Genomic DNA, 12933 nt, shown 5'->3' with positions numbered 1-12933 from the left:
AGTAACGCGTTACCGGCATCACTGGTCATGGCTTGGTAAAACAGTTGTGTGTTCTTAACGTCTTGTGTGCAGCTGTTAAAGTATGTTTATAACAGATTTAACTTCTTGTTTTAATCGTTCAGACGAACTGTTGGTTGTCGTGTTGGTGAGTAGACTGTGCGACATTTGTGCGTGAAAGATTTTTGAACATTTCAAAATTCTCTGTGCGCAATAGCACGCACCGGCACTGACGCCCCTCTCATGTTCAGTCTGCACCACTTAAACACGAGTTTACTCTCCAGCACGACACAGGTCGGGGTTGTGTGTGAATCAAAGACACACTCGTGTCAGGGGGCCTTTATATCACCTTTCATTCTAACAACACTCAAGCATTTGGGAACTGAGGACACTAATTGTTGAAGCTTTGTAGGTGGAATTCTTTCCCATTCTTGCTTGATGTACAACTTCAGTTATTCAACAGTCCGGGATGTCTGTTGTTGTATTTTGCGCTTCATAATGCGCCACACATTTTCAATGGGCGACAGGTCTGGACTGCAGGCAGGCCAGTCTAGTACCCGCACTCTTTTACTACGAAGCCACGCTGTTGTAACACGTGCAGAATGTGGCTTGGCATTGTCTTGCTGAAATAAGCAGGGACGTCCCTGAAAAAGATGTTGCTTGGATGGCAGCATGTGTTGTTCTAAAACCTGGATGTACCTTTCAGCATTGATGGTGCCATCACTGATGTGTAAGTTGCCCATGCCGTGGGCACTAACACACCCCCATACCATCACAGGCTTTTGAACTTTGTGCTGGTAACAATCTGGATGGTCTTTTCCTCTTTTGTCCAGAGGACATGACGTCCATGATTTCCAAAAACAATTTGAAATGTGGAGTCATCAGACCACAGCGCACTTTTCTACTTTGTGTCTGTCCATTTCAAATGAGCTTGTGCCCAGAGAAGGCGGCGGCATTTCTGGATGTTGTTGATGTTTGGCTTTCGCTTTGCATGGTAGAGTTTTAACTTGCACTTGTAGATGTAGCGACGAACTGTGTTAACTGACAATGGTTTTCTGAAGTGTTCCTGAGCCCACGCGGTAAGATCCTTTACACAATGATGTTGGTTTTTAATGCAGTGCCGCCTGAGGGATCGAAGGTCACGGGCATTCAGTGTTGGTTTTCAGCCTTGCCGCTTATGTGTAGAAAGTTCTGCAGATTCTCTGAATCTTCTGATTATATTATGGACTGTAGATGATGGAATCCCTAAATTCATTGCAACTGAATGTTGAGAAACATTGTTCTTAAACTGTTGGACTATTTTTTTCACGCAGTTGTTCACAAAGTGGTGATCCTCGCCCCATCTTTGCTTGTGAATCAATCAATCAATCAATCAATTTTATTTATATAGCGCCAAATCACAACAAACAGTTGCCCCAAGGCGCTTTATATTGTAAGGCAAGGCCATACAATAATTACGTAAAAACCCCAACGGTCAAAACGACCCCCTGTGAGCAAGCACTTGGCGACAGTGGGAAGGAAAAACTCCCTTTTAACAGGAAAGAAACCTCCAGCAGAACCAGGCTCAGGGAGGGGCAGTCTTCTGCTGGGACTGGTTGGGGCTGAGGGAGAGAACCAGGAAAAAGACATGCTGTGGAGGGGAGCAGAGATCAATCACTAATGATTAAATGCAGAGTGGTGCATACAGAGCAAAAAGAGAAAGAAACACTCAGTGCATCATGGGAACCCCCCAGCAGTCTAAGTCTATAGCAGCATAACTAAGGGATGGTTCAGGGTCACCTGATCCAGCCCTAACTATAAGCTTTAGCAAAAAGGAAAGTTTTAAGCCTAATCTTAAAAGTAGAGAGGGTGTCTGTCTCTCTGATCTGAATTGGGAGCTGGTTCCACAGGAGAGGAGCCTGAAAGCTGAAGGCTCTGCCTCCCATTCTACGCTTACAAACCCTAGGAACTACAAGTAAGCCTGCAGTCTGAGAGCAAAGCCCTCTATTGGGGTGATATGGTAGTATGAGGTCCCTAAGATAAGATGGGACCTGATTATTCAAAACCTTATAAGTAAGAAGAAGAATTTTAAATTCTATTCTAGAATTAACAGGAAGCCAATGAAGAGAGGCCAATATGGGTGAGATATGCTCTCTCCTTCTAGTCCCCGTTAGTACTCTAGCTGCAGCTTTTTGAATTAACTGAAGGCTTTTCAGGGAACTTTTAGGACAACCTGATAATAATGAATTACAATAGTCCAGCCTAGAGGAAATAAATGCATGAATTAGTTTTTCAGCATCACTCTGAGACAAGACCTTTCTAATTTTAGAGATATTGCGTAAATGCAAAAAAGCAGTCCTACATATTTGTTTAATATGCGCTTTGAATGACATATCCTGATCAAAAATGACTCCAAGATTTCTCACAGTATTACTAGAGGTCAGGGTAATGCCATCCAGAGTAAGGATCTGGTTAGACACCATGTTTCTAAGATTTGTGGGGCCAAGTACAATAACTTCAGTTTTATCTGAGTTTAAAAGCAGGAAATTAGAGGTCATCCAGTCTTTATGTCTGTAAGACAATCCCGCAGTTTAGCTAATTGGTGTGTGTCCTCTGGCTTCATGGATAGATAAAGCTGGGTATCATCTGCGTAACAATGAAAATTTAAGCAATGCCGTCTAATAATACTGCCTAAGGGAAGCATGTATAAAGTGAATAAAATTGGTCCTAGCACAGAACCTTGTGGAACTCCATAATTAACCTTAGTCTGTGAAGAAGATTCCCCATTTACATGAACAAATTGTAATCTATTAGATAAATATGATTCAAACCACCGCAGCGCAGTGCCTTTAATACCTATGGCATGCTCTAATCTCTGTAATAAAATTTTATGGTCAACAGTATCAAAAGCAGCACTGAGGTCTAACAGAACAAGCACAGAGATGAGTCCACTGTCTGAGGCCATAAGAAGATCATTTGTAACCTTCACTAATGCTGTTTCTGTACTATGATGAATTCTAAAACCTGACTGAAACTCTTCAAATAGGCCATTCCTCTGCAGATGATCAGTTAGCTGTTTTACAACTACCCTTTCAAGAATTTTTGAGAGAAAAGGAAGGTTGGAGATTGGCCTATAATTAGCTAAGATAGCTGGGTCAAGTGATGGCTTTTTAAGTAATGGCTGAGCCTTTTGGGGATGCTCCTTTTATACCCAATCATGACACTCACCTGATGTTTTGTAGGCATCCATTTCTAAATGAGCAAATATTTGCACTAAAACAAAAAGTCTATCAGTTTGAACATTAAGTATCTTGTCTTTGTGGTGTATTCAATTGAATATAGGTTGAAGAGGATTTGCAAATCATTGCATTCTGTTTTTATTTACATTTCACACAACATCCCAACTTCATTGGAATTGGGGTTGTAAATGAATCAAACACTTTTGGGGGGATAGCTTGCAAAGAAATACTGCCAATCCCCATCAGTCAGGTGAATCAGTTTGTATATGTACCTCAAGCAGTGACAAAAAGTCTCACCTGGTTTATCACAATCTATTGGTGGTGTACCAGGTGGTGTCCTGGTTCCTGTTCTTTCTTGGCCCCTAGTGTCCACACACCAACAATGTCCAGTAGAGTCATGACACTGAAACAGCAACAAATTACAGATGTAGTTATTTCATCATGTTCAAAGTTAGTTCAAGTAATAATTAAAGTAACTGCCATGACAAAGAGTAATAACCAGAAAATAGGTTTAACCTGTCGAGGTAGGTATTGTCCATCTGAATCACACTGGGGTACAAAGGCCCCAACAACAGGATATCCTTCTGAAATAGTCGCTTGTGCTCTGTCTCTGTGCTGCTCACAGTGAGTTTTGGGGCGCTCTGGTTCATCTAGAAAAAAAATTCATTTGTACAGTCAATTCTGGCATGAGCATACAGTTGTATGTAAATGTTTGGGCACCCCTGATGATTTCCATTATTTTCCTTTCTAAATCATTGGTTGTTTGGATCAGCAATTTCAGTTATATATATCATATAGCAGACAAACAGTGATATTTGAGAAGTGAAATGAAGTTTATAGGATTTACAGAAAGTGTGCAATAATTCTTTAAACAAAATTAGGCAGGTGCATAAATTTGGGCACCCCAACAGAAATTGCAGAAATAACAGCCTCTAAATGCTTCCTATAGTTTCCAATGAGAGCCTGGATTCTGGCTGAAGGTATTTTGGACCATTCTTCTTTACAAAACATCTCCAGGTCAGTCAGGTTTGTTGGTTTCCGAGCATGGACAGCCCGCTTAAAATCACACCACAGATTTTCAATAATATTCAGGTCTGGGGACTGAGATGGCCATTCCAGAATGTTGTACTTGTATCTCTGCATGAATGCCTTAGTAGATTCTGAGCAGTGTTTAGGGTCGTTATCTTGTTGAAAGATCCAGCCCGAGCACAACTTAAACTTTGTCACTGATTCTTGAACATTGTTCTCAAGAATCTGCTGATATTGACTGGAAACCATGTGACCCTCAACTTTAACAAGATTCCCAGTACCTGCACTGGCCACACAGCCCCATAGCATGATGGAATCACCTCCAAATTTTACTGTAGGTAGCAAGTGTTTTTATTGGAATGCTGTGTTCTTTTTCAGCCATGCATACCGCCCCTTGTTATGTCCAAATAATTCAATTTTATTTTCATCAGTCCACAGCACCTTATTCCAAAATGAAGCTGGCTTGTCCAAATGTGCTTTATACCTCAAGTGACTCTGTTTGTGGCGTGTACGCAAAAAAAGGCTTCCTCTGCAGTACAGCATCATACAGCATCTCTTTGTGCAACGTGCACTGTATAATTGAACGATGCACAGAGACACTATTTGCAGCAAGATCATGTTGTAGGTCTTTGGAACAAGTCTGAGGGTTGACTATGACTATTCTCACTATCCTTTCCTTCAGCTTATCTCAGGTTTTTCTTGGCCTGCCACTTCAGGCCTTAACTAGTACTGTGCCTGTGGTCTTCCATTTCCTCACAGTGGAAACTGACAGCTAAAATCTCTGCGATACCTTTTTGTATCCTTCCCCTAAACCATGATGTTGAACAATCTTTGTTTTCAGGTCATTTGAGAGTTGTTTAGAGGCTCCCATGTTGCCACTCATTAGGAGAGATGCAAAGAGGGGAAACATTTGCAAATGGCCACCTTAAATACCCTTTCTCATGATTGGATTTACCTGTGTAAGGAGGTCAAGGGTCAATGAGCTTACCCAACCAATTTTGTGTTCCAATAATTAGTGCTAAATATATTGAAATCAATACAATGACAAGGGTGCCTACATTTATGCACATGCCCAGTTTTGTTTAAATAATTATTGCACACTTTCTGTAAATACTAGAAACTCCATTTCACTGCTCAAATATCAGTGTGTTCATCTGTAATATGATATATTTAACTGAAATTTCTGATCCAGACAACCAATGATTTAGAAAGGAAAATCATGAAAATTATCAGGGGTGCCCAAACTTTTGCATACAACTGTTTTAATGTGTCATTATGCTTTTGTGAGACAACACACTATTCTCATTCAAAACATAGACTGCAAATACGTTTGATATCAAACTATACCCCGACTCTATGCTGATGATATTTAGCTATATTTTTGTTATTCATGCACAAAGGTTAAGGCAGGAGTGTGTTCAGCTAAAATGCTATCATGACAAAATAATGCTTGTCTGTTTTTCTTGGACAACCTACCCTTACTATAATCTTAGCTGGTGTTTAGGTATCATTTTTGACAACAATATTTGATGCAATACAGGATCACAAGTGTACAATATTTTATTAAATGCTGCTGAATGTCAATTAAATTACCAGAAATGTTCTGTAACCATCCTGCACTTTCATTTTATCTTTGGTAAAGTTTTTTTGTACAAATCATTGGGTTTCTGGGTATGGAATGTGCTATGTCCATTAGGTCCTGCTATTTTGACATGGTGTGTTTGGCTAATGACAGGCTATATTAATGAAAATGCTAATTGTGGTCAACGACAATTTTACAGTCACAGACTAAAAAAAAGTGTGATAAAATATGGTTAGATTTTACTCTGATTGGTGTTCTGTCAACAGAATTACCCTCAATATAACAATTAACATAATCTTCATTTAGCATCAACTATGGTTAGTGTCCTCTGCAGTTAGCATTGCCTGCAGTTTGAGTTTTCAATAATACCGTCTGTCACAATAGTGTGCTATTTCATGAAAATTAGCCGAAGACGTTTTTAGCACCAATATACTAGTCTCACCTGGCTTATCACAGTCTTTGGGTGGTGTACCAGGTGGTGTTTTGGTTCCTGCTCTTTCTTGGCCCCTACTGTCCACACACCAACAATATCCAGTAGAGCCGTGGCACTAAAGCAACACCAAATTATTATTACAAAAAGAATGAGTGTGTGAATATACATATAAATCTGTTTTTTGTCCAGTAGAGCAAGAAGATGAATTGTAAGGAGAGAAATCACCTGTTGAGGTAGGTACTGTCCATCTGAATCACATTCAGGTACAAAGGCACCAAATATAGGGTATCCTTCAGGGCTTGTAGTCTGCACACTATCTCTGTGGTGCTCACATTGAGTTTTAGGACGGTCTGGATCATTAAAAAGAGATTAACAAGATTTGTTAAGAAATAAATATTTCTGGCACATCAATTTATGTGAATATATATAGTTAATTAATATACTGGTCATTGTGATTCATGTCCAATCTTGAATGTCTTGATGGTTTACAACAAAGACTGTTGTCATTGCTGTCAGTCCTTTTATTGCGCTACCAACTCTATGCTGATGATATTCAACTTTTTGACTTATTTACAGGTTGAGGCAAGAGTCTGCATGTCAACATGTCCACATTTCCTAAAGATGCCTGTTTTTGTTTTGATCATCCATCCACATCCCTCAATTATCTTTAAAGGTATCAAGTGCAGTTGTGGCAATTCCTCTGTGGTGAAGGAGATGGTCCCTTAGTCGATACCTGGACAAGTACAGTGGATCCATAGATGACTGAACAGGCCCAGTCTTTATGCGCACTGTCTGACATATGATACACATTACACATTGCTGTGGGAAGCTTCTGCCGGTCAGGATCTTACTCTCTTTTCTATTTCTTTCCCCTCTTCTCCTCGGAGTTGTTCATACACATTTTTCTACTCCAGTGTGGCTCATCTTGCCACCTGGCTCTGTCCCTCACATATATTTCCCAGATCTTCCAGGAGGAGTTCTTGAGGCTGGGCTTCAGAAGGTCCTTGCAGCATTTCTTCCGCCCTCTTCAGATCTATACAGCAGGTTTGGTATGACAATGGCTTTGTAGATAATGGTTTTCCTCATAGCTGAGAAGCTGTTTGAAGGCAGTTCCTGCATACTTGAGCCAGTTTGGGAACTCATCATCAGTGTTGATGTTTGAAGACACATGGCTGCCCAGGTATGGAAAGTGGGTCACGTTCTCCAGGACCTGTCCGTGCAGTCTCACAGTAGGAGGAGGATGCTGATATAGGATCTGTTTCTTCTTCAGGTTGATGTGAAGACCATGCTCAGTGTAGGCTTCAATACAGGCTTCAAGAATTTTCTTAAGTAAAGTGGTGGTGATTTTCTTTTTGGATTTCGGTCCACTCAGGTTGAAGAGCTTTCCATCCATACTGGACATGATGTCAATTAAAAGTGGCTCCTTATAAAGATTTAGCAGCATTGTCCAGGAAGTACTATCCATACTCTAAAACATGCTGATCAAGACCTGAGCAGAGTCCATCTTCTTAGGGTTTGGATGAAGCATGTCAGAAACCTCAGTCTGACTCTGAACACTCAGAAACCACGGGTGTTCAATAAATTCATATGTATATGTCACGGGCATGAACAAGTGAAGCTCTTCAGCATCTCACCATGTCATTTAGGTCCTTCAGACTTCTTTTTTTTTTAAATAAATGCTTCAGGGGAGCATTAGCATGGCTAAAACCTGGCAGCTTCTGTGGGAGCTTTGCCCCCCTCAGATCCACCACCTTTTTAAGCATTTTTTCTTTATTTGCCTCTCACATATCTGGAAGCTCCTCACCATCTAACCATGTCATTTATGTCCTTCAGACTTTTTCAGTAAAATAGTTCTTGGGAGCATGGCCATGGCTAAAACCTTTCAGCTTCTGCCCCCCATACCCCCCGCCTTTTTAAACATTTTTCTTTTTTTGCCTTTCAGCTAATGTGGGGGCTCCTCCCCCCCAGACCCTTTAAAGCATTTTTTTGCCTTTAAAACTCTGGGGGAGCTCCATGCCACAGACGCCCCTCTTAACCCCCTCCCACTTTAAGCATTTTTTTTAATGTAGATGTAAATTAATACTCAAAGTTTCAGCTAGTTGACAGTAGGGCTGTACAATATGACCAAATGATCATCTCGCAATATTGTCATATCAATATGATAGAAGATATGACTATGATTTCACACAAAGTGCAGCAACAGTGAAAATTAAACATTCTTATACAAAACAGTAATAATACCACACTCATTTTGCACTCAGCATAAGGTTAGGATACTGTGCCCTCCAAAAGCATTGGAACACTTGGTATTTCACACATTTGTATTTGTTTATGCCATTTCAAATACAAGAAATACAAAAAATATAAGCTTATAAAAATTTCTAAAATGTTGTTCCTCAAACTCAAACTGAAAGCAAATCTCTAAAACTTGATAAATCTGTAAATAATAATCTGTTTTATTGCCAGTTTTCTTCAGACAAGTTAGGGAATGGAAACATGAACATTTCCAAATCACTGAATATATCTTGGACTTTATTAACATCAATTATGAAGAAATACAAACGTTTCTTTCACCAAAACATCAAATCTCGGCTTTCATCTCAAAGTACCTTCTGGCAAATTGTAGCTGAATGTTCCTGTCTTTCTTTTTTTTTTTAAGAAAATACTCCTCTACACCACTCCATCAGGAAGCTGGATTTTATATTTTTTTAATTAATTTATATCTTTGAGTTTGAGTTTAAGGAACTGGGATAAACAAATTAAAATGTGTGAAATGCCAAAGTGTTCCAATACTTTTGAGTACAGCTGAGAAACACTCGGTGGCATGTGTATTTTCAGACAGCAAAATTAAAAGGTTATTGAGCTTCAATCATGTCAATCATCTGTGTTCAATTCCATTCGCTGCTGGCGGCGCTTTGCTTGTATTATCATTGATAATTCATCATTTTAAAGCTGCACTTTGTCTTAAAAATCATTCTAATGTTAGTTTTGGCTTTGTTTTTGGGGTTTTTTGTGCAGAGATGCTACATAAAGGCCGAAAAAAGTTACCGTTGCATGTTGCTTTTTCTGGCAGTCCATTATCCAGAATTCCACCTGTATGTTTCCCCTTTGGGCATGACCACTTCTAAAGCTAATATAACTTTTGATGTCTTTTGTCTTTGGGAAATTTTACCAACCTCGTAACCACTACTGATCTGTGCGGCAGTGAACACGAATAAATATTAAATAAATGGTTGTATCATAACAACTGCACAAGATATCGTAAAGTTTTACAGTGTATTGAATTTGTAATGACTATTAAGAAATCGTAATGGTTGGCAGCTCTGTTACTGAAACAGTCAACTCTCCAAACCTTATCTTACATTGCATTATCAGGAGGTTGGGGGGGTTGGTGCAAGGAGATAATTGGCTCCTGCTGTTGTGCGTGAATCCAATTATTATAGTAAAACACATTTAAAAGAGTATTTAACACATGGATTGGTAGGATTGAAGGTTGAATGTTATAAAGAGTGCATTGAACATGTAGGTGGGTAGATTTGAAGGTTGTATGTTAAAGGAATGCACTGAACACATGAATCAATAGGATTGAAGGCTGTGTGTTAAAAAGAGTGCATTAAACACGTGGAAGGGCAGGTCTGAAGGCTGTATGTTAAATGGCATTTGAGCACAATGTATATCCGAATTCCGAAGTCTCACCTGGTTTATCACAGTCTTCAGGTGGAGTACCAGGTAGTGTCCTGGTTCCTGGCCTCTCCTGCCCACTACTGTCCACACACCAACACTGTCCTGTGGAACCATGGCACTGAAACAGACAGTACCAAATAATAACTATGATAATGCTGAAATACTGAACAGACCATATATCATACTTGATAACACAGAGCGGTACCTGTTGAGGTGTGTAATGCCCGTCTGCATCACATTGAGGTACAAAAACTCCTAGTATGGGATAGCCCTCTGGACTGGTAGTCTGTATGCTGTCTCTGTGCAGCTCACAATGTGTCTTAGGATGTGTTGGCTCATCTGAGGATTTGTGAATTGGTTTAAGATGACAAAATGAAATATGACCAAATACACTTTCACTACAGAGCATTAACACCAAAAGGAAATCAACCATAATACTTCAATGTTTAGACTTCTGATTCAAACATTGTTTTTGTCCCCCTTGTTTGCTCTAGTCCTCCAAGTTTGTTTAAAAAAAATGACGGCTGGGTCAAATGTGTGTGTCCTCTCTTTCTATTCCCATAATTCCATATTGAATTCATTCCCATCCCCAACCCTCCCTTTTTTTCATCCTGTTCTGTTTTATTTTTAGAAGTAAGTCCTATATCCGCTCCGAGGGCTGTTGGAGCGAGTGCTTGTTTCTGGATTCCATAACATGAAATTAATAAACAAAGTCCCCCTGGATGGAATATCAGTTTGATGCAGGTTACTTTCCCAATCAAGGTCGTGCCCATTTACAGAAGGGTGGACCGGGACAAGGTAATGCCTTGTCCAAGGACATATACAGGTAGTATGGCGGGGAATTAAACACACGTCAACACACTGGTAGCCAAACTCACTGAGCTATCTGCTGTACATTTATTTTTGGGCAAAACAGTTTATATTTTCGTTGGCTCATATTTTATCAGTGTTTGTGCTGGAGTGGAAGAGGTGAGGAAGTTTGATTTAGGATCTTTTATCATAGATGTTCTTGGTAAGCATCAACACTGAAATTAAAATGGCAAAAAACAACAATGACCAAAACAATAACATCCACGCCAAATAATGCACAATCATACATCATACATGTCCCTGTTTTCCATAAACAGCCTGTCACCATGATTAAGGGATTTTATTCCAGTGCACTACTGTATATGACCATTAAACTGTTGCTGGAATCAGACTCTGTTGGTCCGATGATTATCAGTGTTACTCAGAAGGTAATACAACATATAAAACATGGTGGAAAACCACCAGGGCCAGGGTTTTGGTGGTTTTCCACCAAAATCCTGCGTACCAAACCCCTGCATAGTGGTGCCATCCTTAGTTGCATCCATGATTTAACGAAACTACGTTGGGATCTGGATAGCCACCACCTAAACAAGCGAAAATGTTGAAGGTGATGTTCCCTTGCAATGCAAGGTCATGGCGACTCCAATACAATCCTCAACAATTTTCAATTTGTATTTGTGGAAGAACACCCACAAAGCCAATTGAATGATGAATGTCAGCAAACATAAATCCTAATTATTGTCAAATGCTTGGTATGTTGGCTGGAGTTAATACTGTTGAAGGACCTGTTTCACCTGGGTAGAGGCGTGCATTCTACTGAGCAACCTGCTAGTCTGTACTCTGGTATGGCTGCATATCGCAGAACTCAAATATGTCAGATCATTGATGTTGGATGAGACGTCTTGAAGTAAATTTGTATATGTTGTTATTGGACATAATGACCAATACATCCAAAACATGTTCTTAAAAACATCATAACAGCTATGCTAAATGTTGTCAGCACAGTACAAGAACATATATTAAAATTTCTCTTCACCTGGTTTATCACATTTTGTAGGTGGTGTACCAGGTGGTGTTCTGGTTCCTTCTCGCTCTTGGCCCCTACTGTCCACGCACCAACAATATCCGGTAGACCCTTGGCACTGGAGCAGTAAAAAAATCAATTAAAATATATTTACTATTTCCTCCATGATATTCTAACAATAAGATTACTAAAAAGAGATGTCACCAGATGCTAACCTGTTGAGGTAGGTATTGGCCATTTGAATCACATTGGGGTACGAAGACACCGGTCAAAGGATATCCCTCTCGAATGGTAGTCTGTGCTCTGTCTCTGTGCTGCTCACAGTCAGTTTTTGGATGCTCTGGTTCATCTGAAAAAGTTGCACAGTACACTATTAAGGAACCACTTGAAGCAAGTGTTTCTGTCAAATAAGAATACATAAATCAATATACTTTATTGATTATACCTGTCAATAACTTTAAAAGACAATCACATTGACCCAAGAGGAACCAAGTTAAGACTGCATACCTTCCCAGCACTATATTGTTTGCATTTCTATATGGTTTGTTCTTATTTTGGAAAATTGGTCTTTTCATCACCACAAAGTCTTGACAAAACACAAATGCTCTTCTTTCTTGGTAATCTGAAGCTCTCCCAGTCCTTAAACAGCATATTTGTTGGCATTGTACATTCCCATGTGGAATACACTGACTTTTATTTTCCTTCATTTCGAATCTTTGATCTACTCTTCATCTTGTGCAAAAACTCTTTTTTTTATGGGTCTTTCGCCTTTCCCCCATTGGTATCATCACTTCTAGACAAAAAGTCAATATTTTTCCCATCTTTTGAATCCTGGTGTCTTAAAGTATTTAAATTGTATTTTACGGCATTGTCTATATATGCAGATGATACTGATGTTTTTTCTTCTTTTTATCACCTCTTAATAAAACTCAGATGCAATCTCTGCTCAGAACAGACCTTAATATCACATTTGTTGGTGTTGTGCTTTTCTTTACAGACAATATTATAATTTATTTTCATTCTTTAGATGTTTTTGTCTTATTACCCCTTGCCAGAACTGATGTACATCTTTCTTTGCAATCCCAGTCTCTTACAGATCTTAAAACTGCATTTGTATGCCATTGTGTATCTGTACAGATATTAATGTTTGTTTTCC

General features: G+C 39.4%; 1 protein-coding gene across 1 annotated transcript in view; it reads right to left on the bottom strand.

The window, feature by feature from the left end:
- nid2a (nidogen 2a (osteonidogen)) overlaps positions 1–12933 on the bottom strand; it is a 185348-nt gene that overhangs the window by 58303 nt on the left and 114112 nt on the right. Inside the window, 8 exon segments of the mRNA XM_034176255.1 lie at positions 3513–3618; positions 3732–3865; positions 6269–6374; positions 6485–6609; positions 9956–10061; positions 10149–10282; positions 11790–11895; positions 11993–12126. Of these exon segments, the coding sequence (XP_034032146.1) occupies positions 3513–3618; positions 3732–3865; positions 6269–6374; positions 6485–6609; positions 9956–10061; positions 10149–10282; positions 11790–11895; positions 11993–12126 (951 nt within the window).

The sequence above is a fragment of the Thalassophryne amazonica genome, chromosome 1, assembly GCF_902500255.1.
Source record: "Thalassophryne amazonica chromosome 1, fThaAma1.1, whole genome shotgun sequence".
Lineage (NCBI taxonomy): Eukaryota > Metazoa > Chordata > Actinopteri > Batrachoidiformes > Batrachoididae > Thalassophryne > Thalassophryne amazonica.
Note: the sequence above shows the minus strand (reverse complement) of the source record. Positions and strands in the feature narration are given on the sequence as shown.